The 25094-nt window shown below is 56.0% G+C and overlaps 1 protein-coding gene across 13 annotated transcripts in view; it reads left to right on the top strand.

The window, feature by feature from the left end:
- The window catches only part of MACF1 (microtubule actin crosslinking factor 1), a 149947-nt gene that overhangs the window by 104964 nt on the left and 19889 nt on the right, over positions 1-25094 (top strand). For 9 of the 13 annotated variants that reach the window (XM_058040211.1, XM_058040208.1, XM_058040212.1 and 6 more), the window contains 15 exons: positions 11162-11323; positions 11457-11627; positions 12678-12844; positions 13794-13953; positions 14344-14670; positions 15374-15458; positions 16342-16583; positions 16664-16870; positions 18053-18172; positions 19222-19329; positions 19655-19873; positions 20470-20673; positions 22481-22712; positions 23467-23693; positions 24928-25050. In XM_058040211.1, the coding sequence (XP_057896194.1) occupies positions 11162-11323; positions 11457-11627; positions 12678-12844; positions 13794-13953; positions 14344-14670; positions 15374-15458; positions 16342-16583; positions 16664-16870; positions 18053-18172; positions 19222-19329; positions 19655-19873; positions 20470-20673; positions 22481-22712; positions 23467-23693; positions 24928-25050 (2754 nt within the window). The remainder of the gene's footprint in view (positions 1-11161; positions 11324-11456; positions 11628-12677; positions 12845-13793; positions 13954-14343; positions 14671-15373; positions 15459-16341; positions 16584-16663; positions 16871-18052; positions 18173-19221; positions 19330-19654; positions 19874-20469; positions 20674-22480; positions 22713-23466; positions 23694-24927; positions 25051-25094) is intronic. The other 4 variants (XM_058040213.1, XM_058040205.1, XM_058040206.1 and 1 more) reach the window with 1 other exon arrangement.

Consider the following 25094-nt stretch of genomic DNA (forward strand, 5'->3'; position numbering starts at 1 on the left):
CTCTGCCCTTGTCTCCCAGTCCCATCTCAGGTTGCTGCCAGGGAGTTTTGGGGCGTTCTGGGGGTTCCATGGGAACGCTGAGTGCTGTGGGGCTGTGCCTGAGCTCTGCTGTAACACGTGGGCTCCAGGCTTCATTCTGGAGAATTATTTATACCAACATCTATATTAGCTGCCTTGCAGGGAGAGCGCTGCAGCGCAGCTCCTGCAAAATAAATTTAATTTTTTTTAACTTTTTTTTTTTTTTTTTTTTTTTTTTTGCATAGCACTCGCTGCAGCTGTGCATCCAAAGTGCAGGAGGTTTCTCTGGGAGTTTGGATTTTAACCTCTTCCTAAAACTTTCCCCGTGTGGAGGGAGGACCCCCACAGAGGATGCTGAGGTTTCCTCCCACAGCCCCGTGCAGGAGAGCCCTGAAATGAGCAGGTTCCAAATGGCTGATTTAAAGATGTGCTGGCTCCCTGCATCCCGAGCAGCTGGAGCCTTTGCAGAGGGATTGAGCGGTGGCAGAGCCCTGGTGTGAGGTTGGTTTGTGAGCCAAAGGGATCAGGGAGCACCCAGGGCAGCACAGCAGGGTGGGAATGGCCCCAATGCTCCTGCCTGGGTCAGGAGCTGGAATGGCAACCACAGAGATCTGGGGGGAGGAATGAATTAGGAGAGCAAGAGGGAGAGAAAGAAATCTCTCTGACCTTGTGACAAACGCAGCAGAAGCTTTGAAAAGCATGAATCCTCTGCTAAAATATCCCAGCGCAACCTAAAGCGCCGTTTCTAAGGGAGATTTTGCGTGCGCTCGATTTGGCTTTGTGCTTCTGTTGCGGCGTCTGAGGGAGGGTGGGACGCGCCCTCGGTCCTTCTGCTGGCCTGGAGGCACTGGGGGTTGTCCACCCTGCCTTGCTTGGACGTGGCACAGCGTCCCAGCCCAGGGGTGGCACTTTGGGGTCACATCTGGGCACACAGCGATGACCCACACGATGGCAGACGCAGGGGAGAGGTTGCCCAGAAAAGCTGTGGCTGCCCCAGCCCTCAAGGCCAGGCTGGTCTAGTGGAAAGTGTCCCTGCCCAGAGCAGGGAGTGGGACAACACAACTATTCTATTTTATGACGGCTTCCAACACAAACTATTCCATTTTATGGCATGGTCAGCAAGGCCTGTAAGGACAAAGCTAGGAGCTCTCCTCCATCCATCCTGCACTCCCAGGGCAGAAGGGCACCAAGGTGGACTTTAGAGAAGCTTTGAGGGTGAAGAAGACCTTTGGTTTCACTCTGATCTCATAAATGACCAATCCATCAGAGATCTTGAGCTGCCTCTGATCTCTCTTGCTCCTCACATCTCACCTCACTTCCAGCTGCTGAGATGCTTTAAAAGAAAGCTAAAAATGTTTCCAAAGAGTGCTGTGCCCTGTAAACAGTGGTGGCAGAGGTGGCAGGGTGCAGCACGGCCATAAACAGGGTGGCATCAGCCCGTGACAGGGACAGCACGCGTCCCCACACGCCAGGGCTGGTGGCCATGTGAGGAAAGCTTGAAACCAGCAGGTTCAGGAGACAAATGGGGATGTTCCTGCTTGGAGAAGGTCTTGGAAAGCCTCTGGGTGGGTTTTAGCTGAGGGTGTTTTATCTGCAGGACCTGACCCGAGGTGGGTCCAGGTCTGGGTGAGGTGACGGGACTGGTTTGGGGACTGAGCAAAAGCCAAACCAGGGGTCTTGAAGAAATACCAGAAAGGACAAAAATCAGGCAGGACCTTCATGTCCTTCACACCCATCCCTTGCACCGACACAAAGCTCAGGCAAAGCCCTGACCTTGCAATTCCCAGCCCTGTTTGGCTCCTGTCCCCATCGCTGGGGTGACACTTGGAGCCTCAAAGCCGCGATTTGAGGAACCTGCAGGGGCTGTGGCCGCGATCTTTGCCTTTCCAACTGCCTTTCCTCCCTGCCCAACCTTCCCCTAACGCTCCCAGAAATTATTGGTGGGGAGGGGGCAGAATGTGTCTGAGGGAGGCTCGGCTCGCTCCTGGCACGGGGCTCGGTGAGGAAATGGGAAAAGAATTTCTGGCTGTGAAACGGGGCAGCTCCAGAGAGAGGAGAGAGAGAGAGAGAGAGGAGAGAGAAAGAGAGCTCGTTCCTCCTTCTCAGTGGAACAAAAAAGCCTCCTCGCCCCAGCCCGGATGCCTGGGATTCCTGGCGGAGGGGCCCCGGGAGCGGTAACGGAGCAGCTCCCGGCCAAGGTGCTTGAGGAGCAGCCGATGCTGGCACGGCTCCGTTCTGTCCTCTTGTTGTTTCAGCTGCTCTGCATTAATAGCAGCCACCAGGAGCTGCGGTGTCGCCCGCCAAAGGGGGGAAAATCCCGGCGTTGGGGCGCTCTGGGCAGTGTTGGCAGCTGGGGATGGATGGATGGATGGAGGCTGCAAGATGAATGTCCAGGGGGATGTGGAGGGGACGTGGCCTGGATGGACAGAACAGCTCCCTGGGGGATGTTTGGGATCCTCTCCATGGCCTGGATGGACAGAACAGCACCCTGGGGGATGTTTGGGATCCCCTCTCAGATCCTCACTCCCTCCCTGCTTCCCCCTCTTCTCCTTGGTTGTATTTGATGGTGGAAAAAAGGGGTTCCAAAGGTTTCCCACTGTGCAAAAATCTCCATCCGAGGATCACCTCGGGCCATTTAATGGGCAATTTCCCCCGACCCCTCCCCTTCCACAGAACATCCGTTCCCATCTCTCCAAAGCCAAACAAAGCTTTGGGAACGCCGTGGTTGGTGGTGGGACATGGGGATGCAGGGGCTGAGAGCTTGGGGATGTGGGAGCTGGGCTCCCACCACACCACACCATGACTTTTTTGGCAAAGCCTCGGCGTTTTCAGGATGGCAGTGCATCCAAAAATATTCAGGATTTCATCTTCCTTAGCTGTGGCTCTCCATGGCCAGGTGGGAAGGATTTTGGTGAAGCTGTGGCACAGAAGACACAGCCCGAGCTCTGATTCTCGCGGTGTTGGTGCTTTTGGAGTGCAATGCTGCACGTTTTTCTGTATTAAACACCTTGTATTTTTATCCCGATGCCATAATTCATCCCAAAGTAGCAGGCCGGGTGGCTGGTGGGGCGGGTTGTTGCCTGGAGATGCGTGGAGGCTGTTCCCAACCCTCCTGTTTTCTCTCCCAAGTCTGTGACTTCCCTCAGCATCACTTCGCAGCGGTGATTCACGCACCCGGGCTGCCTCCCTCCCCGCTTCCACCGTCCCCCATCTCCTAAACCCAAGGGTTTTGGGGGAGGAAAAGAGGGTGACAGGACTCAGGATGATGGGAGGAGCAGGATGCTACCCAAGAGCCGGGGCTATAAAAATCATGATTTTTACCAAAAGAGCCTGCAGTGGTTCAGGGGAACGGTGGCAAATCGCGGGCGGCTTTTTGGCAGAGCGATTGGGGGGGGGAGGCAAAATTGCTACTTTGGGGGCGTTCCGGGTGCGTTTCTGCGCTGAATTCGGAACTCGGCTCTTTGTGCGAGGAGCAGGGGGGGACACCCGATGTGTCGCCATCTCCCCGCCAGCTCCGGCTCGGGGAACGGCGGACAAAGGGCCGGAGGGGGAGCGGGCCCGGCGGCGGCGGGAGCCGGAGCCGGAGCCGCCGCCGAGCCAGGGCGTTGCTGCTCTTTGTCGGGGGCTGCCGCCGCCTCCCCCCGGAGGAGGGGCCATCCCCGGCGGGGCGGGCGGGCGCCACCCCCGCGCTGCCTCCCCCGAGCATCCCCCCCCGCTCCCCGGGGCCGGGCCGCGCTCCGGTTCCCCCATCCCGGGCCCGCCGGGCGGGGGTCGGCGCGGGGGGCGCGGGAGGCCCCGCGGGGCTCGGCGAGGGGGCGGCCCCGGCGCTGCCGCCCCGCCCCGCGGCGCCGCCCCCCGCCCGCCCCCGCGTCCCCCCGCCCTCCGCCGGGGCTGGAGCTCCGCGGGAGCCGGTGCTGGCGGCGGCGGCGGGGCCGGGGCGTGCGGCGGCCTGCGCGGCTCGGCCTTTTGTTCCGCCGGCGGGAAGCAGAGCGGGAGGCGGCGGCCGGCAGCGGGAGGACGAGCAGGAGCAGCAGCAGCAAGAGGAGGAGGAAGAGGAGGAGGAAGGCAGCGGCCATGCATCCCGCCGCGCCGGCCGGGGGCTGCCCGCGGGGGCGGCGCGGAGCCCCCCGCCCCCGGCCCGGCCGCTGAGCCGCGCACAAAAGGGGAGAGAGCGGCGGGGAAAGGGGAACGGGAGGGCGGCCCCGGGGTGAGGGGGTGTGTGTGTGTGTGCCCGCCCGCCCCGGCACCATCCCCATCCTCCCCGGTCCGCCCCGCATCGCCGCCGGTACCGGCCCCGCCGCCCGCCGCCCCGCCATGGCCGGGCCGCCCGGTGGCGCGGAGCCGCCGCAGCCCGACACCGGCCGCCGGGAAAGTTAGTGCGAGCGGGGCCGGCAGCAGGAGGAGGAAGAGGAGGAAGAAGAAGAAGCGGCAGCAGCAGCGGCAACAGCCGCCTCCAGCCGCCGCTGCTCCCCGTCCCCCCCGACGGCTCCCGGAGGCAACTCAGGGGATTCCATCCCGCTCCGTCCCTTTGCCATTTTTGGATGCGGTTTATAGCCAATTTTTTTTTTTCCCCTGGGGAGAAAGCAAAAAAAAAAAAAAAAAGCGAAGACCCAGCAGCCTTCCTCCACCTCCCGATTCCGCCGTGCCGCCACCGCCGCGCTCCCACCCGCTGGATTTTGGGGGTTCCGCCACTGCCGGTGGCACCGGGCAAGGTGACGGCAGCGACAATGCCATCATGTTTTTGAGACAGGAAACCTCCGAGTTTGCCCCGAATGAAGAACTTCCTGTGTTTAAAGTTGTACGAATATCCGCTGACAAGCCCGGTTCAAATGAAAACACGAGAGTCGGGGGGAGAGGCTAATTCGGACCAGCTGGACTCGCACGGCGCTCGGAGCTGGGCAGAAAACGCGCGGAGCCGCTCGCCCCTGCCAGCCGGCAGCGGCCGGGACAAGCAGTGCCTTTGTTAGTCAAGAAGGACGGACGGGATAATTTGAGAGCGCTTCAAACTCTTCCGCCGTTTCTGTCGCTTGGAATATTTTTACCAGAGCTGTTGGATTTTGGATGAGCCGCTGATGGATGGGGTTTTTTAGGGGTGCCGGGGCGGGGGGGTGAGATGGGTTGTTTCACTGCTCGGGACTGCCGCTCGGGACTTCCCATCCCCGTAGCATCACTTTGGGATTAGAGGCTGCCCCGGCGGCGGGTTTGGGACCTGCTGGCCGTGTGATGCTTCCTGCCGTGGCGGGCGAAAGGTTGCCGGGGTGTTTCCTTCATCCATAAGGACGAGAGTATGGGCAAACCACTGAGCCGGCCAGACTGTTTACGGCAGAACCGCACTTGCCTGGGCAAGGGCGAGGATGAGGATGGCTACATAGAGGATTGCTACGTGCCCCAGAGGTCGATATACGACACCATGAGAATCAACGAGCAGATCGATCAGGGATCGAAGCTCAACCAGCTCTCCAAGAGCACCCTGGGCAAGGGGGACGGCAGCACCATATCCAGCAACGGCACTCTGGGGGCTGCCAACGTCTTCGAGTCCAGGCCACCAGAGCCCAAGAAGCTGGACGAGCGCGTCATCTTCGACCAGCTGAAGCTCAGCAGCGACGTCTCCAAGCCGGCGCCGGCTCCGCCAAAGCGGCGGCCGAACCCCGAGAAGAAGGAGAACGTCAACCGGCGCTCGTGGAAGTCCTTCATGCCTCCCAACTTCACCGAGTTCGCCGAAAGGATGGGGGCTTCCCTCAGCGAGGTGTCGGAGGCGGGCGCCTCCAACCCTTCCCTGCGGGACAAGCGGGATTCCAGCGCCATGCTGGCCGAGCAGCCGGGCCAGCCCGAGCACGGCGAGCCCATGTCCGAGTCGCTCACCTTGGAGCACGTCTCCAAGGCATCTGGCACGGCAGAGGCTCTGGGGGCCAAGCAGTTCAGCGTGGATGGCTATGGGGGTCCCCGGGAGGAGCGCCAGGCCCTGCTGAGCGCCGGTGACAGCCGTGCCAGGGCGCTGGCCAGGGCCCGCCGGCTGCCCAGTGCCACCTGGCCACGGGCCAGGAAGAATTTCATCAGGGGGAACTTCAACGACGGGCACCAGGAGACCCTGGAGGCCTCCGAGTCGGACTCTACGGTGGAGAATGTCAACCTCTCTCCGTGCCTTAGCGAGGAGCTGCTGGATACGGGGCTGGATATTCTCATCACCTCCAATCTCAGGGAGAAAACGGAGTCTGAGCTGAGATTTGAGGAGGACGAGCGCTGGGTGATGATGGAGGAGTGGGAGGAGGCGACGCTGTCAGAGAGAGGAAAGGCTGTTCTGGTGGCAGAGGAGAAGAGGAGCTGTTGCTTGGCAGATATTTCTGAAGAAAGGGAACAATCCATTGCTCCTGAGGACGGCTCTGCCCCCAGCCCGGGGACCTCCCTGTCCTGCACGTCCCCTGGGGATGGTGGCACCCCGTGCTGCACGGAGGACGTGGCTGTGCAATGTGGGGTTGAGGACTTTGCTCCGGTTTTGGAGCGCCCAGCCAGCCCCACGGGCCCCGAGCTGTCCGACACGGACTCGGTGCAGATGTTCCTGGAGCTGGAGGAGCAGTGCCTGCATGAGGACGGGGGTGATGGAGCTGTCCCCAGCTGCCTGGACATTCAAATGTCCCCAATGGACTCAGAGGGGCTGGACCCAGCTTCGGCCAAACTGGCTGGCTTGGTGGTTGAAGGGGGTCAGCACCGGGTCCCCTTGGATATCAGCGCCTCAGACTCTGCCGTTGTGTCAGATCTGGAGGACTTTGATGTCACCTGCAGCTCCCAGGTGCTGAGCACGCTGGAGCCCTTGACAGAGCCCTTCTCAGAGAGGGACACCCTGGCTGTCACCCCCACGGACTCGGACGGAGGGGCCTCCCCCAGCCCCGTGGCCATGGCAGGGCTGGGGTCCCTCCCGGAGAGCCCCCCGGTGCTGGGGGAGGCCGATCCTGATGCACTCATGGACACGGAGCTTGTGGCTGCTGGGGTGACATCCCACCCAGGGCCACATGCGGCTGCTGGGCTGGGGGGAGAGGGGTACCCCAGTGCTCCAGAGGGGTGGGGTGAAGAGAACCAAGACTTGCTTCCCGAGGGGCCCTGTCGTGGCCCAGTGTCCCCCTGCCAGCCCCCAGCCATGGAGGAGCTGGGGTCCCCCCCAGGGCACAGCCAGGCTGGCACTGAGGGCATGGATCCCTTCAGGACCCATCACCTCCTGCCTGGAAGGACTGAGGTGGCCAGCTGGGATGTCCCAGAACTGGTTTCTGAGGATGAAGCCACAGATTTGGGATCAGGGAGTGGAGCTGAGGGCTGGACTCGTCCAGCAGGGAGTGGGGATGTTTGCTGTGGTTCTCTGCTGCCTTTCCACGCTGGCTCTGCATCAGAGCCAGGCTCCCAGGCTCCGACAACATTCCCAGTGCCTGCTGAGGAGCTCCCGTGGGAAATGGTTTCCCTGGGCCGTGCCCTGTCTCTGGAAGGGGCTGCCCACGCAGAGGGCATGGTCGCACGTGGGGGGACACCAGCAGCCGTCCTGCAAGCAGATGTGGACTTGTTGTTTGCCCCCAGCTGGGAGGTCCCGTGTCCTGCCAGCCCAGCCGCCCCTGAAGAGCTTGCTGGCACGTTGTCCATTGCAGGGCCTGCCATCCCATGGGATTTTGGGGAGCTTTCTGCTCCAGCCCACCCGCTTTCAGCAGGAGATGTGGCTGTCCTGGAGCCCCAGGGGATGCCACCAGCCACAGGGGATCCTACCGTGGATGCTGAGGAACCTCCAGGAGCCACCACCACTGCCATGCCCTTGATGGTGGAGGAGCTTCTGGAAGCCCCGCCACCCTTTGCTGACGTGCCTGTCGCCACCGTGCCACCACCAGCAGCTGAGCCACTCTCCTCGGGTGCCAGGGACCCCGGCGGTGCCCCCGTGCCGTTGGTGGTGTCCTTGGGGGACGCAGATGACTTTGCCATCACGCTTGTGCCGCCCGTGCTGGAGCACCTGCCCGCTGCAGCGGTGGCTTTGGAGGACGACCCTGCTTCCAGCTTACCTGCAGCAGGGGTGGCAGCTTGGCAGGGTCCCCCTGGTGCCTTGTCACCCCTCCCAGAAGGTCCCAGCAGGGCGCTGGGGACGCCCTTGTCCACAGCAGCCAGGGCACAAACCCTCCCCAGGGCTGTGTTGAGGGGCTCCCCCCATCCCCGCAGCTATGGGGGTGCCCCTTCCCTGTGTCCCAGTGAGGAGCAGGGGACACCGGGCACAGAGGGAGCCCTCGGTGCTGCTGCCATGGCAGAAGGGCCCCCAGCTCTCCCAGATGGATTCGTTCCAGATAACGAGGTATTTGTTGCTCAGGCTCCCGCAGCCGGGGCTCCAGGCACAGAATTCGCTTTATTTTGCACTCCAGGGATGGGTGGGAGGTGGGAGCCCACTCAGTAACGCACGATCTGGGCTCCCAAACAGCCTTCTCCCTCCCGAGATCGGCTTGGGTTTGGCAGGCAAAAAAATGGGGTTTTTTTTTTTTGGGATGGGGTGGGGGATTGTGTGATTGTGTAAGTAAGGGAGGCAAAAGATTCTCGCTGCTCGATGACCTGAAATGTTGACTTGCACTTTTTTGGCTTATTAAAGTACATTGTGGTCACTCAGATGGAAATCACGGACTTTAGAAAAAAAACCTCCTCGCTGGCTCCTGGCAGGGAGTTCCCGTCTTTGAAGCAGAAAATACATCAGGGAAGAGAAACCTGTAAAATGAATTAAGTGCAGGGAATTCCTGCCCCGTGCAGTCATCGCTGTCTGTAGTTTTTTTTTTTCTGTGAGCATTGAGGTGCTGAGGCTCAGAAGGTGCTTGGGAAGGGGCTCAGATTCCCTCTGGTGTTTGGGGATTTGTGTTTCTCCTGGCTCCTGCCTGGAGAGACCTCGGTGCTGGAGTTCCCACAGCCCAGCGCTGATTTCCTGCCATCTGGAACAGGAGGAATATCACTAAGGAGACATCAGAAGTTAGTCAGCACCAAAAATCCCGATTTGGTGGCAATTACTCATCCTTTGGGCTGCACCACCCCTTTGAGATACGCACGTGGAGGGGCTTGGAGAGGTGGTTTCACATGGGGGTCCACGTGAGCATGGGCTGGGACACCCAGAGGGGACCTGGGTGAGGGAAAAACCATTGGGTCCTTGCCATGGTTGTTTCTGTTTTTTTTAAATTCAGCGAGGGGGATCCTTATTTTAGGTTCAGCTCCTCTGATTGTTGACCCCACAAACCTTCCCCTTGCTCCGAGCATTGCTGGAGAGGCTCCCTGGAATTCCACAATCCAGCAGCAGAGGGGTTAAGGGAGATGAGGGAAGCAGAAAGCAAAGGGGATGCTGTGGGAAGCCTTTCTGGGAGTGAGGAGGAGGAGGAGGTGTGGTGGAGCAGATGTCCTTCTGCAGTCCCAAAATGTCTGTCCAAGGCAGGCCACCTTGCTCCACAGCAAAGGGGAGTCATTAAATATTTGTTTCCAAGCTGAGTCACAGTGAGGTTAATGAGCTAAATCACTGGAATCTTTTATGAGCAAAGGAAAACAAGTGTGTTGGACACGCTCACCCTCAGGCTGTTGCTGGGATTATTTTTGTCAGGCTCCTCAGGCTGTTCTGGGCTCTCAGGCTGGCTGATACCTGTGCTGCAGGTACCCCTGGTTGGATCACCCAGGCTTTTCCACAGGGCTCCCTCCCTGCCTGGCTCCTTTGGAGTTTGTTTTGCAGAACATGGAGAGCTCGGACCAGCCTGGCATGCCAGCCTTATCAGCCTGATCCTTTTGTGGGTTTGGCTCTTGTACCCAGCAGCTCCATATATAAACAGTAACAGGAGAACAGCCCAGGAATTGGTGATTCCAAGTCCCCATTTATTTCTTATACCCGTGGCAGAATTTTCCACGAGCAAACAGCTCTGGACAGTGTCTGCCAGCTCACCCTTCGCTCGTGTCCTGGAGGGACCTCCCTGCCCTCCGGTTCCTGAGCTCTGCTGGGAAAAAGAAGCTTTTTTTCCCTTTGGAAACGAGGCAGGGAAAGTCAAAGCAGTGCCTCTCGCTCCGGCTGGGAGCTGTGCCTGTGTGTTTTGGGGGGATTTTGGTGTTTTTAGGGGGTTTTGCTTCGTGCTCCTCCGGTTGCCGGGCGCAGAGAGCCGCGTCCTCCGCGAGCTGCTGCTCTGCTAGGGGAGATCTTGCATCCGAGTGGGAATTTTTCAGTGCAGGCAGTGCCCCTGCGTTCTTGGGCACGGGGAGCAGGTGGCTGCTTGCCATCCCCTCTGCTTCCCAACGGGAAAACGCCGTGACAGGGCCAAGGGCTGCGGGGTGACCCGTGCTCTGCATGGGCTCCTGGGCCAGGGGAGCAGAGCCAGCCAGCAGTCTGCTCCCTATTTTTGGGCTGTTTGCTGTGGGGGACAGGGCAGGCTCGTCTGAAGGACTGCACGGGCAGCGCGTGGTTCCAGCAGATCCCCAGCTCTGATAAAGAGCATTTATCTCCTCCGGAGGAACAGGATTCTCCCTGCTGCCTCTCCTGACAATGGGGAGCTTCATTCGCTCTCCTCCCCCTTCCCTATCGAATCTTTTTTGGTTTAGAAAGCTTTTCCCCACAGGATTCCCAGGCAGGACCGTGCCAAATCCGTGGTAAACGACTCGCACATTAATTGCCTATTGCCTTTGTCTTTCGAAATGCAGCGAGCTCCTCTGCTTGCCTGTAATTTCGTGGTTAACAAAACTCATATGATGTCAGGTCTCTGTTCTCAATAGCTTCACTGTGAGAATTGCTTGGGGTTTTTCCCCAGGAGCATTATTTCCCAATCTGATGGCGAGTTGGAGCCGATGCTCTCATTTCTTCCTCGGTTTTCTCTTTTTACCTCACTCCAGTGCTTTTCCCAGGAAAAATGGGATTTTCCAATTTAAAACCAGAGGTGGATGTGGATAGACCCTGAGCTGTGCTCCAAACCAGCAGATTCCTGTGACATCTGTGTCACTAGGTCAAGGCAAGGGAGGAGTTCAGACAAACTTGCACAATTCCAATAAAATCAGTGCAAGTGGCTGCTGCATCTTCCCTAGAGAGGAAAGCCTGTTGTATCCATGGAAAGACTGAGTGGCTGGAAGAGCAGCTCAGACCATATAAATTCACCTTTTCTCTCCCACCCTTTCCGCCCCACAGCAATTCCAGAAGGAGCAAGTGGATCCCCTCCAGCTAAAGCTACAACAAGTCAATGGAGTTGGTCAGGGACTCATCCAAAGCGCCGGGAAAAACTGTGATGTCCAAGGGCTGGAGCATGACATGGAAGAAATCAACACCCGCTGGAACACCCTCAACAAGAAGGTGGGAGCGTGGGGAGGGGCTGTCCCTGGTTTTTTTGGGGTCTGGGGGAAGGATGGGATCACAGGCAGGGAGCTGAGGCTCCGGGGCCAGTGCCTGACACTGCAGTGGGGTTGTTTTTGTTTTTGGGGTGCAGGTGGCCCAGCGAGTGGCCCAGCTGCAGGAGGCCCTGTTGCACTGCGGGAAGTTCCAGGATGCCCTGGAGCCACTGCTGAGCTGGCTGGCAGACACCGAGGAGCTCATCTCCAACCAGAAACCTCCCTCTGCCGAGTACAAGGTGGTGAAAGCCCAGATCCAAGAGCAGAAGGTGAGTGAGCGCTGGGAGGGGAGCTCAGGACAACCAGACAATATTTTGGGGGGTTCTCTCCATTCTCCTCTCCTGGTGGATCTCAGTTCCTCACATCCCAATGTAAAGAACAGTTCGCCCACGCTCAAGAATCTCCATCGCCTAAATCACCGCGTCCCTCCGTTGTCCCGCTGCCTCTCGAAGTTGGTTTTGCTGGTTGGCCGTGTTTTTCCAGCCCTGAGTTTTGCTTTGTGCTGATAATTCTGCTGTGTCAGGAGCGAGCTGGTGGTGGTGCAGGGCCTGGTTGGGGTGTTTGGACAAAGGGAACGTTACAGAGTGTGAGAGCAGCCCCAAGGTGTGCCGGTGTTTGCTGAGATAACAGCCCGGGGTCGGCACCTGCCCTCGGAGCGGGAGGAGGGGAGGTCAAGTGTGGTCATGGGGAAATATTTCAGAAATGAATTCTCAGCCAGGCTTGGTCTGACGTGTGGAGGTTGCAAGAGGAAATGGGCTTCAAGTGGAGGTTAAAAAACTTGATAAGTTGGAGGGGGTTGGTGGGAAAGACTCGGAAAACTCTTCTGGCCCAGAAGTGGTTTGGGTCTTGAGTAGTGTAAGGGAGGGAAGGGGAAATAAAAGGGAAAGGAGAATGGAATGGAATGGAATGGAATGGAATGGAATGGAATGGAATGGAATGGAATGGAATGGAATGGAATGGAATAGAATAGAATAGAATAGAATAGAATAGAATAGAATAGAATAGAATAGAATAGAACAGATGCAATGAAAGTTCACTTGAATGGGACCTACAATGATCACCCTATCCAGCTGCCTGACCACTTCAGGGCTGCCCAAATCAAAGCATGTGATTGTTATAATGTAATATAACAATATAATATAACTCTATAATTTTTGAGCTGGTTTTGAAGGCGGAGCCGTGCCCCTGGGCTGGGCCTGCTCTCAGCCCAGAACTGGCAGCGGTTCTGAGCCACAATTGGAGATGTGACCCCTCCAAGGGCTGGATCTGGTTCTGCTGCCCCAGTCTGGTGACTTCCCCCTTCCTTTGCCTCCCCCAAGCTGCTGCAGCGCCTCCTGGACGATCGCAAGGCCACGGTGGAGATGATCCAGGCGGAGGGCGACCGCATCGCGCAGTCGGCCGAGCCCGCGGACCGCGACAAGATCGTGGGGCAGCTGGAGAGCCTGGCACGGCGCTGGGCAGGGCTGCTGGGCAGGGCAGCTGCCAGGTGAGGGGCACTGGGAGCAGCTCATCCCACGGGTCGCCGTGCCCTGGAGCACGGGGACAGCGCTCGGGAAGCTGGCGGAGATTTCGGTGCAGATACATCCTGGAAACAGCTGGAAAGCACGAGGAGTCAAAGGCTGGCTGGGAGCTGGGGCTGATAGCACTGGTTTACAATGGCAGGGAAGAGATGAGATTAAATAATTTCCCTGCAGGGGAGGGATGTTATTTTTATTCCTGTAAGCTTTAACGTTTAGCAACATCCTGTTGACACCTTTATGCTGCCAGAATCTTGTTTATGAGTTACTTATTTCTACCTAAACTGATGTTTGAGGTTATGAAGTCACTTCTGAGGCCAGATTGGACCTTTCTCCATGTTTTTAATCATTACCAGCAAGCTGGGCTGTCCATCCAGGACTGTCCATCCAGGATTGTCTTTAACCAGAATCTCCAAAAGACCAAGAGCCTGGTGACAAGCTGAGGGATCTCCAGGACAGTGATAGGGGTGGAACAAATGGAACTAAATGATCTTCAAGGTCCTTTCCATCTCAAACTGTTTCATGAAAAACTGCACAATGGGGAAGCCCTTCTGCTGCCTTCTCAGGGCATTAAACTAAAGGCACAGCTGCAGGAAAAGCTTATTTTGCAGTTCCTCCACATTGATTTTTATCTTTGCCATTGTAGCTTGCCTGACAATGGTATCTCACCTTGCTCTGAACAGAGCTGCTTCCTCCAAATACCTGAAGCTGCTTCCCATGCCTGGCTCCAGCTGGGAGCTGCTCCTTAGTGTTTTCACTGACTCAGAGAATCACAGACTGGTTTTGGTTGGAGGGGACCTGAAAAACCATTTTGTTCCAACGCCCTGCTGCAAGCAGGGACACCTTCCCCCAGACCGGGTCGCTCCAACCTGGCCTTGGACAATTATTCCCTTCTAATTTTGTGATTACTTTTTATAGGCAGAAGCAGCTGGAGGATATCTTGGTGCTGGCAAAGCAGTTCCACGAAACCACCGAGCCTGTGTCCGAGTGGCTGTCGGTGACAGAGAAGAAATTGGCCAACTCTGAGCCCATTGGCACCCAGACTGCCAAAATCCAGCAGCAGATCAGCCGCCACAAGGTAGGACCTGTGCAGGAGCAGGATGGAGGTGGTTGGAGTCAGGTCCTGCTCCAGTGGTGTTGTTTCCACCACAACCAGAGAGGTTTTTGGCACAAACAAGGACTGGAGGAGTTACCCAGAGAAGGCTGCAAGCCCTGACCCACCAGGGTAAACATTAAACCGGTGTCCTTGCACCTCCCAGCAGATTTGGATAGAAAAGAAAAACCATCCCCATTCATGTGTTCCTTTTTAATTTCTCCTCAGTTTACCCATTCAGGGGTGGCTTTTACATCTCCTCCACTTTTCAGTTGCGTTCATTGTTGCGTCCCCCCTTTTGAGTTGCGTTTATCTCATTTTCCACTCATTTTTTTCCCCCCCTTTCTGTTGTCCATTCTCCCCACCACCATCCAGGCTCTCGAGGAGGACATAGAGAGCCACTCCACCGACGTGTCCCGGGCGCTGGGGGTCGGGCAGTCCCTGTCCTCGCTGAGCTGTGCTGCTGAGCAGAGGCTGCTGGCAGAGAGATTAGAGGCTCTGCAGGGCCGCTACGGCGAGGTCCGCGAGCGGTGCGGCCGCAAGGCAGCCCTGCTGGACCAGGCCCTGGCCAACGCCAGGATTTTTGGGGAGGAGGAGGTGGAAGTGCTCAACTGGCTGGCTGAGGTGGAGGACAAGCTGGGCTCAGTGTCCGTAAAGGATTTCAAACGGGACGTCCTGCAGAAGCAGCATGCCGACCAGCTGGTATTTCCCCTTTATTTTTTTTTTTTTTTTGGTTTTTTTTTTTTTTTTGTTTTGTTTCTTCCATGTTTCTGTTGTTTGTTTTGTTGCATTTTAGCTGGTTTTGTTTATGTTTCTGGGAGCCTGATTTTAATTTTGCCAAGCTGCTGGGTCTGTCTGAGGTTTGGAGAGGAGTGTAAAGAGATTTCATGTGTTGTGAACAACAATTGTGGGCCCCCCCCTCCACCAAAAAAAAAAAATGTGTTTCTCAAGGCGGGGGAACTTCAAATGGTTCGTTTAATTTGTGAGCAGTGTCTGAGGCAGCTTGGCCACCCTGTGCCTTCAGAAAGCTGGATGCTGTTTCCAAAACTGAGAGCTGGGAAAGTCTGCTGGGTTTTTGGAGCTGGGCTGGCCACTGAGGAAGCCTCTGCATCCGCTCCCTGGGGCTGTGCAGGCTCCTTGCAAGAGTGAGGTTCTGCTTAATGCAAGGGCAAGTCCTTTGGTAACACAGATCCAATGGGTTGGGTTGGGTTTGCTCTGAGATTTGGGCCTTTGAGTCCCAAAAATCTTAATAATTCCCATAGCAGGATAGCTGGACAGTTTTCAGATGGGTTATCCAGCCTGCCTGTGCTCAGTAAGGAAGTTCATGTTCCCCACAGCATCTCTGGCTGGCAGGACACAGGGAGCTGTCTGCAGCAGGGTAACCCAAATTTGCCTTTTCCTTCAGGCTCTGAACGAGGAAATTGTGAACAGGAAGAAGAACGTGGACCAAGCCATTAGAAATGGCCAAGCTCTCCTGAAGCAAACCACAGGTAACACGGAGGAGATCTGGGAAATGTGGGGGGTCTGGGAATCCATCCTCCACCTGCCTTTCCTTGGGAAGTCCATGCTCTGTTGGGTGGAGGCTTTTCTCCCTCAGGTCTTCATTTCCTTTTGGAAACTCCCAGAGTAGCTGGTTTGCATCCAGATGCTGAGCCGCAAGCACTCCCAGCTTAGGATTTGCTCGGTCCCAAAATCCCGAACTCCCAGCCTGGGGAGCGGGTGATTCCCAGTGCTGCTGTGGGGATGCTCAGTGCTGAGGGAGGCTTTTCTCACTGCAGCCAGCTGCTAAATCACATGGTAAAGAGGTTAAAAATACCCCCAGCCCTCTGCTAATGCTGCTTTCCCAGACTGAGCAGTTGTGGCTGTTGCCACGTGGGTGTGAGTTTATGTTTATGAGTGGGAAGAGAGGTCGGGGCGCTGCGTTTCCTTCAGATGTGGTCTGCTCAGAGCAGATGTACAGCCCCGTGTCCTTGTGGGAGCTGTGGAGCAGGAAGAGTGATTACAAAGGATTTGGCAGGCAGCCCTGTGTCCCCTTGGAAGCAGCAGCGAGGGGTGAAGTGACCCTTTTTACTTGGAGCTGTGACACATTGATGAGAACTGAGTTGGGGTGGCTTTGGTTTGGGGTGGCTTGTGACAAAACCAGGCTTTGCAGCTGGTTTTATCACAAGCTCCCATCCCATCCCATCCCATCCCATCCCATCCCATCCATGTGGAAGATGTCAGAGCTTAATAAAACCTGGCTGAAGTCACGTCAATACAAAGAAAAGTTATGCTGAAATTAAAAGGGAGCAGGACAGAGAAAGTGGCTCCTGAAGCTTTCTGGGGTGGCTCCTGAGGCCCCCAGAGCCCAGCAGCATTTTCCCCCTGCTGCAGGGGAGGAGGTGCTGCTGATCCAGGAGAAGCTGGACGGAATCAAGACGCGTTACTCCGACATCACCGCCGCCAGCTCCAAGGCCCTGCGCACGCTGGAGCAGGCACGGCAGCTGGCCACCAAATTCCAGTCCACCCACAAGGAGCTCACCGGGTGGATGAGCAAGGTGGAGGAGGAGCTGGCCTCCAGCGGGGCGCAGTCCCCTGCTGGAGAGCAGATCCCCCAGTTCCAGCAGCGGCAAAAGGTGGGAGAAGGGCAGGGATGGTTTGTTTTGTGCTTGGGGAGGAGCTGGGAATGGCACACATGCATGGGTGGCTTCCACAGGAGCTGAAGAAGGAGGTGATGGAGCACAGGCTGGTCCTGGACACGGTGAATGAGGTGAGCAGGGCTCTGCTGGAGCTGGTTCCCTGGAGAGCCCGGGAGGGGCTGGACAAGCTGGTGTCGGACACCAACGAGCGCTACAAGCTGGTCAGTGACACCATCAGGCAGAGGGTGGAGGAGATCGATGCTGCTATCCAGAGGTCTCAGCAGGTGAGTGAAGAACCCCTGCAGGGTTTGCTTGGGACGGCAGGAGCCAGCAGCCAGGCACTGCTTGTCACACGAGGCAGTGGGAGGGATGGCAAGCATAGGCAAAGGGTAAATCCCATCAGGAATGCCAAGGGATGGACCCTAGCAGCAGCTGTGGCAGCAGAGATGGTGGCTGACCCTTCCTGGTGCATGGTTTTGGGATGGCTGACCCATCCTGGTGTGTGTTTTGGGATGGCTGACCCCTGTTGGTGTGTTGTTTTGGGATGGCTGACCCGTTTTAGTGTGTGTTTTTGGGATGGCTGACCCATCCTGTTGTGTGTTTTTGGGATGGCTGACCCATCCTGGTGTGTGTTTTTGGGATGGCTGACCCATCCTGGTGTGTTTTTGGGATAGCTGACCCGTCCTGGTGTGTGTTTTTGGGATGGCTGACCCGTCCTGGTGCATGATTTTGGGATGGCTGACCTGTCCTGGTGTGTGTTTTTGGGATGGCTGACCCGTCCTGGTGCATGGTTTTGGGATGGCTGACCCGTCCTGGTGCATGATTTTGGGATGGCTGACCCATCCTGGTGTGTGTTTTTGGGATGGCTGACCCATCCTGGTGTGTGTTTTTGGGATGGCTGACCCATCCTGGTGTGTCTTTTTGGGATAGCTGACCCATCCTGATGTGTGTTTTTGGGATGGGATCACTCTGGAGCAGCACTGTGTTGTCCTGCCTGTGAGCTGCTGCCTGCAGGGGTGATGTGGATGGTGTCAAACTGGTGATGGGTGACTGTCAGAGCTGGGAAAACATCATCCCCCACTGGGAGAGCACAGGGATTTGTTCCAGGCCAGCAGTCCTCCCCAAAAATGCTTGTCCTGCACAAACGGGAGGCTGTGGAGTGCTGGGAATACCTGACCTCACTCCATGGAGTCAGTTCTCCAGGGAGGAGCAAAGGAAATTCTCCTGTTTATGGGGATGTCCCTTTCCCTGCAGACAAGGGAGGGTGTGGGGAGAGGTGGCTGCTCCAGCTTGCCCCAAAACCAACTGCAGGAGCCCCAAAACCTGATCCCCATCCTTCTCCTGGCTCTGGGGTGAGGAGTTTGTCCCTGCTGGGTCCCTCTGTCATTCCCACCGTCCCCAGCTCCCCGAGTGCTCCATCCCTGCTGCCCAGCACTGACCACTGCCCCTCCTCTCCCCTGTGCCAGTACGAGCAGGCAGCTGATGCAGAGCTGGCCTGGGTGGCTGAGACCAAGAGGAAGCTGATGGCCCTGGGTCCCATCCGCCTGGAGCAGGACCAGACAACGGCCCAGCTGCAGGTGCAGAAGGTCTGTGTGCACTCCCTGGTGGCCTCTGGGGGTGGGCACCAAGGGGGGATGGTCCAGTTTGGGTCATGGGATGCGTTTTGGGGCAGCAGCTTTACCCTGCGCTGAGCTCAGAGCGGCAGGAGAGACGCAGCACTTGTCCTTGGGATGTGAAAGGAAAAACAAAAAAAAACAAAGGAAAATATTGAAATAAATCATCCAAGTGTTTGGCTTCCCAAGGAAAAAGCTTCCTGCCTGTTCACAGGAGCCACTTAGGGCTTGGTGGGTGCTTTGCTTTGGTCTCCCTTGGGAGATCTGCTCCCATTTCAGCTTTTCCTTGTGGGCACCAGAGCAAGCTCTGCCAGGGTCTCACCGGAGCTGGCAGCAGGAAGGGTTCAGAGAAATGTGTGTATTGATTAATGAGGGTGGTTTCCATTTGCTGTTTGCTCATTGTTCCCTGCAGTGAGGGACTCCACAGTTCCCTCCCAGCAGCCAGACGTGGAACAAAGAGGTGCTGGAGGGGTTGGGGTTTGGTTTTTTTTTTTCCATGTATCTTTGAGATGAGCTCATGCCTGAAAGAACGTGCACTTTAAATAAACCCTTTTCTTCCCTCTGCCTGGGCAATCAGAGCAGCACACAGGCTTATTGGATTTAAAATTAAAGAAAAAAAAAAAGGAAAATAAGACAGTGTTATAAGAGAGGGGGGATTGAACCATCGAGCATTAAGTTAAATTGAGCTCAGCTTCCCACTGTTAATCTCGTGGACCTTGGGAATGGCAAAGTTATTGGTGGATGCAGCTCTGGAGAGCATCATTTTGTGGGATAACATTCACTAACAAATGGATGATGGAGCTTTTCCTCCACTGAGGACCTTGGGTGTGGATTATACCTCATTTTCAGAGCTGTTTTCGGGTCTTTGAAAGAGAGAGGTTGTTGTAGATGAGGAAAACAGGCAGGAATCTGCATTCCCAGCCACAGGATGCTTGCACTGAGTTTTGCAGGGTCTCTTTGGCAGGAGGGTGCTGTGGATGGGCTGGGCTCAGCTCTGAGCTCTCTCCCCTCTCTCTTTCCAGGCGTTTTCCATCGACATCATCCGGCACAAGGACTCCATGGACGAGCTCTTCAGCCAGCGCCACGAGATCTTTGGCACCTGTGGAGAGGAGCAAAAAGCTGTGCTCCAGGTGAGCCCCCTCTGCTATTGACTGCAACAGAGAGGGCAGAGAGGCCAATCCCCAGCCCCTTGCACGTGCTGAAGGAGTTTAAAATCTCTCCATCTTCAGTAATTCCCACCAGCGCTAGCAGAAATCTCTTTACATTTATGACTCTCCTTTATTGCCGGTTTTTATTGCAAGGTTTGGGGATGGGGAGGGGGAGATTCCCGAGGCTGCTTTAACTGGAATTACAACGTGGAAGGCCACCAAAGGCACCTCCTTCTCTTCCAGCTCTCAGCATGGAGCTGGCCCTTTTCCTGGGCCCTTTTAACTCTCCTCCCTGATTTTTTTTTAGGAGAAAACTGAGTCCCTGGTGCAGCAGTACGAGGCTGTGAGCCAGCTCAACTCAGAGCGTTACGCCCGCTTGGAGCGTGCCCAGGTGCTGGTGAACCAGTTCTGGGAGACCTACGAGGAGCTGAACCCATGGATTGAGGAGACCCAGGCCCTCATCTCCCAGCTGCCACCCCCAGCCATCGACCACGAGCAGCTCAAGCAGCAGCAGGATGACATGAGGGTAAGGGGATGCAGAGTTTGGGGGTAAGAGGATGTAGAGTATGAGGGTAAAAAGATGCAGAGTTTCCACCTCCTGTCCATCAACACAGGGCAGCAACACCTTTTCCTTCTGAATTTTCCTCCATTTTCCCCCCTTTTCTGTTCTTTTTGGGGGGGTTTGCTTGTGTTATGCAAGAGCGCCGCATGAAAATCCCTCGCTGTGTTGGAGCGCTCCTTACCAAAATTCAGCTTGCTTCCAAGGAAACCTGGCTGCTTTTGGATCTCCTTCCTGCTCGTGGCAGGAGGAAAAAAATCACTTTGTGCTTTTAGGGTTAGAGACTGCAAAGCAAAAAATTCCCAGTGGGGTCCCCCGTGGAGCTGTGGGGAGGGTCAGAGGCTGGGGAAGGACCCGTGCCAGGCACTGTGCCATAGCCATGTTGGGAAGAGCCGAGTGCCATGTGCTTGGCAGATGCTGGGGCATGAAATCCAGGCTGTGAGTTCCTCCCAGATACCATCCCTGCTCTTGGAGTGCTGTTTGGAATAAATAGGCAGTGGCTCGCAGCAGATTTCTAAACAAATGTGTTTTATTTTTTTTTCCCCCCTCCATCTATTCCCTAGCAACTGCGAGAGTCCATCGCTGAACACAAACCTCACATCGACAAGCTGCTGAAAATCGGGCCCCAGCTCAAGGACCTCAACCCCGAGGAAGGGGAGATGGTGCAGGAAAAATACTCCAGGGCTGAAGCCTTGTATGCCAAAATCAAGGAGGAGGTTTGCCTGCGGGCCCTGGCGCTGGACGAGGCGTTCTCACAGTCCACCCAGGTATGCCAGGGAGGTGAATCTGCCTCTCACAGCCCCCTGGGACAGCCACGTGCTCTGGAATGTGGTTTTATTTCCCCCTGTAAAAGCCCTTTATAAGGAATAAAGTGGTCAGGCACCTCCAGGGTAGTTTCCTGTGGCTGTGGGAGCAGAGGAGGAGAAGGCGTTTGAGGCTCCACACAGTAAATGGGGTCGTAAATTTTTACGGCCTCAATAATGATGCTGGTTCAAAGGGGCTGCTCTGGCATCCACCCAGGGTTGGAAGGGCCTCTTGAAAGAGCTTGAAGAGATAATTTTCAGTTGTGATAAGCTGTGAGTGCAGTGAGCAGCCACGGGATGCTTTGTATGGGAGAGGTAATGGATGTCTCTGGGGTCAGGGCATCTCCTGAGGAGGTGGGTGAGTGCAGGAGGAGAAACAGGAAAGGAAGGGCAGGGACTGGAGGTGCTGAAGTCCAGACAGGGGGTGAAGTGCTCCTCCTGCTGCTGAGGGTTGCTGACCCCCAGCCATGTTTCATTTCACCCCGTGTTCCCGTAGCGCAGTTGGTTTTTGTCACGTCCTGGGTGTTTATTTTCTTAATTCCTGTATTGTGTAGTCACTTCTCTTGGTTTGCACTTGTATTAACTCCGAGTTTTTCCCCCCCCCCTCCACATTCCCCTCCCCTCTCATCTCTCACTCCCATTGTGGAATGTGTTGTCTGTGTGTGTTGCTGCCTGTGCCCGTCCTCCCCACATGGTCCCATTTCATTCTTGTGTTGACTGCGCCCCACCATTGCAGATTTCGGAGGTAAGCGAGTCCCCCCTCCACAGATGTTCATTTACCCTCCCTGGCCTGATTCTATTTGACACCCAGACTTTCATTTCTGGTCCGTGCACAGCTCAGCAGAACTTGCTTCAAATTTAACGCCGGGGTTGGGGCTGGAATCACGTTTTTTTGGGATGGCTTTGGTCGCATTGCTGCCTGGTCTCAGCTTCTGCTGGGAATGCTTCCTGCAGGGCAGAGGTTTTACCTCTGGAAGGGTTCACACTGCTCCAGCTGGATGTGCTGGCTTGCTCCTGCTTGTTGGCTGAGCCAGCCTGTCCTGATCAACTTTGCACCGAGAGCCCCAGCCCTTCTCTGCTGGGATTTACACCTGCATTGGTGTGTTCCCAGCAGGAACTGGGAGAGGGACAGGAGCAGCCCCAGAGCTGAGCTGTCCTTCCCACCAGCAGAGACAGTTTGGGATCTTTAAGGCCAAAGTTGACTCCTCTCTTATAAAAAACAGCAATAAACCCTGCTAGACCCATTCCCTCCCTCACTCCTGGCTTTCTGGTTCTGCTTTGAGGCCGCAGCTCCTCCCCATCCGCATGCAGCTCCTGCTGATCCTAAAGACTGGGATGGGTTTCCACTGGAGATTCCCATCAGCACCAAACACGGGCCCTTTTCCAGCAGCATTTTTTTTGCCTGGCTATTCCCTCAACCAGCACTGAGGTTTTGTGCCCAGCCACCAAAATAGACAGCGGCAAAAAAAGCGAATTTTCGGGGCGCTGCCGTGTTTGGGTCACAGGTGCTCTGTGAGTGTCGCTCTGTGGGCTCTGCTGGAGCAGGGCAGGTGTGATCAGGAGGCTGCAGGGGTGGCATTGCTGCTGCAGGGGTGGCATTGCTGCTGCAGGGGTGGCATTGCTGCTGCAGAGGTGTCATTGCTGCTGTCGCAGGCGTTTGTCCGTCCCCTCTCCGAGGCAGCACGGCGCTTGGGGCTGTCGCTCATGCTGGTGGCTCTGCAGTGTCACTTTGTCCCCTCCCTCCTGCCCTAATGGCCTCGCTCCCCTCCAGTTCCACGACAAGATCGAGCCCATGCTGGAGAGCCTGGAGAGCCTCTCGTCCCGCCTGCGGCTGCCGCCCCTGATCCCCGCCGAGGTCGACAAGATCCGCGAGTGCATCAGCGAGAACAAGAACTCCACCGTGGAGCTGGAGAAGCTGCAGCCCTCCTTTGAGGCCCTCAAACGCCGTGGGGAAGAGCTCATCGCCCGCTCCCAGGGAGCAGACAAGGACCTGGCAGCCAAAGGTAGCTCTGGGTGGATTTACGCATCCAATTTCTCCCCAAAGCGTGGCTCCATCGCTGCTGGCGAGGCTTTGATGTCCCAGAAGTGTGTTTGGGAGGTTCTCCTGGCTTTAGGAGGAAGGACGAGTCTTCTGGATGGATTTGGGAGGTTCTCCTAGACTTAGGACCAAGGTTGAGTGCTTTGTATGGATTTGGGAGGTTCTCCTGGCTTTAGGACCAAGGATGGATGGATGGATGGATGGATGGATGGATGGATGGATCTGCTTCCATCTGGAGCAGACAGGCTGGCATCAATCAGAAGAGAAAAGCAGCATTTGTGGCTTCTCAGCCCAGCTGGCCTCTTGTTGGTGGCCCCTGGGACAGGATTTGTTGATGTCCCTTCGGCATCTAATGGAGGGGAGGGACATCCCCCAGCACAAAAAGCCCGTCAGCACGATTGGCACTAATTGGCACCTTCCTTGGCAGATCAACAGGCGGCTCATGCACTGAGTGAGCAGGCACTTCATGCTAGAGGTGGCCAGAACAGAGGTTTGTTGGAGGGAGAGTGTGTGGGCAAATTTGCCCCGAGCTTGCACATAAATAAAGGCTTTTCTGCAAGCTGGAGTTTCTCACGTCCCTCTGAGTTAATGCTCTGATAGCCCTGGCCATCTTTATTCCCTTCTGGATATTCTGTTGGCTGTTTCTGAGTGTTTTGAAAATGCTCTTGCATTGCCAAAAGGTTTCCTTCTTCACTGAACGCTTCGATTTCCTTCCCCAGTCATCCAGGACAAGCTGGATCAGATGGTTTTCTTCTGGGAAGACATCAAGGCTCGGACCGAGGAGCGCGAGATGAAGTTCCTCGACGTCCTGGAGCTTGCAGAGAAGTTCTGGTACGACATGGCAGCGCTCCTGACGACCATCAAGGACACCCAGGACATTGTCCACGACCTGGAGAGCCCAGGCATTGACCCCTCCATCATCAAGCAGCAGGTGGAAGCAGCAGAGGTGAGGCCCCATGGGGCTGCTCCTGGGTCTGGAGCTTGTCTGCTAAATTGGGAAGATCTTAGATCATGGCTGTGGCCAGAGGTGAATCAGTTTTGTAGGCAGTCAGTCAGATTGTGAGGAGTTATTTCCATTGCAGTTTGGAGCTGCGAGGAAAAAGCCAGAAGTGGATTTCACATATCCTTCACCTTAAATCACATTATCTGCTGCTGTTTTGGGAAGCACACGGAGCTCTGTGTGCCCAGAGCTCTGTGCCCACTTGCTTGGAGTGATGTGGAGGCTTGCAGGGCTCTGCTCCCAGCCCAAGCCAGAGGCTGGCTGGCTTGGGCAGAGTATATTTAGATTTTGGTCAGAGCAGAGATAAGTGCTTGGATTTGTCTGTTGCTGGTTGCTTCAAGTGGCAAAATCCACTTCAGGTGGGTTTGAGTTGACTCAGGCCTTGAGCAGCAGGGCTGTTTCTTTATTCTTTGCTAAGTTTAGCCTTGCTGCTCCCTTTTCATAACCATTCAAACTCTGGTTTGTGCCTTTTGAACCTCAAAACCCTCACTCCTGTATTGACAAAACGCTTCTGCAAACACCCATCTCCTGTAAACAACATCTCCAGCCAGAGCAGCTGAGGCTCACAGCTAAATACAGATGTTGTTATTTTAGTCCCAGAGGTGGGAGCAGAGCAGGGTGGTGGTGGTGACAAAAGTGGCCACCTGCTCTCTGTTGTGGAGGGGCTGACAGCTGCTCTGTGAGCCAGCAAGAGTTAGCTGAAGGAGAAGCTGATAAGGTTCACATTTACCCCTGAAAGGAATTCTACCAAGGTTGTTGACATGGAAACTGAGAAGAAAAAGATAAATGAAAACCTGCAGTTGGGTGTTAGCTGAAAACAGTGGTGGAGACTGCTTTGTACCAGTGAACCCTGTGTTGATCTGTTGTGACCAATGAGTAAAGCACAAACTTTGTGGGAAGCTGTAAAAGACAGCATGCTGTTACAATCAAGGTTTGGGAATCTTGAAACAAAGAGAGGCAAGAGAAGCCTCCTGAAACTGCATAAATTTCAGAATTTATTATTTCCAGAATTGTTCTGTGTGACCCTCTCAACGCTCTGTGTCACCTGCTCTCGGGGTTTGGATTGGGCTCTTGGCCCAGGTGCAGGGCACTGGAGCAGCAAGGACCCTCCTGCTCATGGAGCAGTCTTGGAAGAGGGTTTGATCACAAAGGTTTTCCTTGCGTGGCTGTGCCTCTGCAGACTATCAAGGAGGAGACAGACGGGCTGCACGAGGAGCTGGAGTTCATCCGCCTCCTGGGGACCGATCTCATCTTTGCCTGCGGTGAGACTGAGAAGCCAGAAGTGAAGAAGAGCATTGACGAGGTAGGGAGAGCTTTCCCCTCCAGATAAAACCAGGTTGGGAGCAA

Source organism: Melospiza georgiana, chromosome 24 (genome assembly GCF_028018845.1).
Source record: "Melospiza georgiana isolate bMelGeo1 chromosome 24, bMelGeo1.pri, whole genome shotgun sequence".
In the NCBI taxonomy this organism is placed as follows: Eukaryota; Metazoa; Chordata; class Aves; order Passeriformes; family Passerellidae; genus Melospiza; species Melospiza georgiana.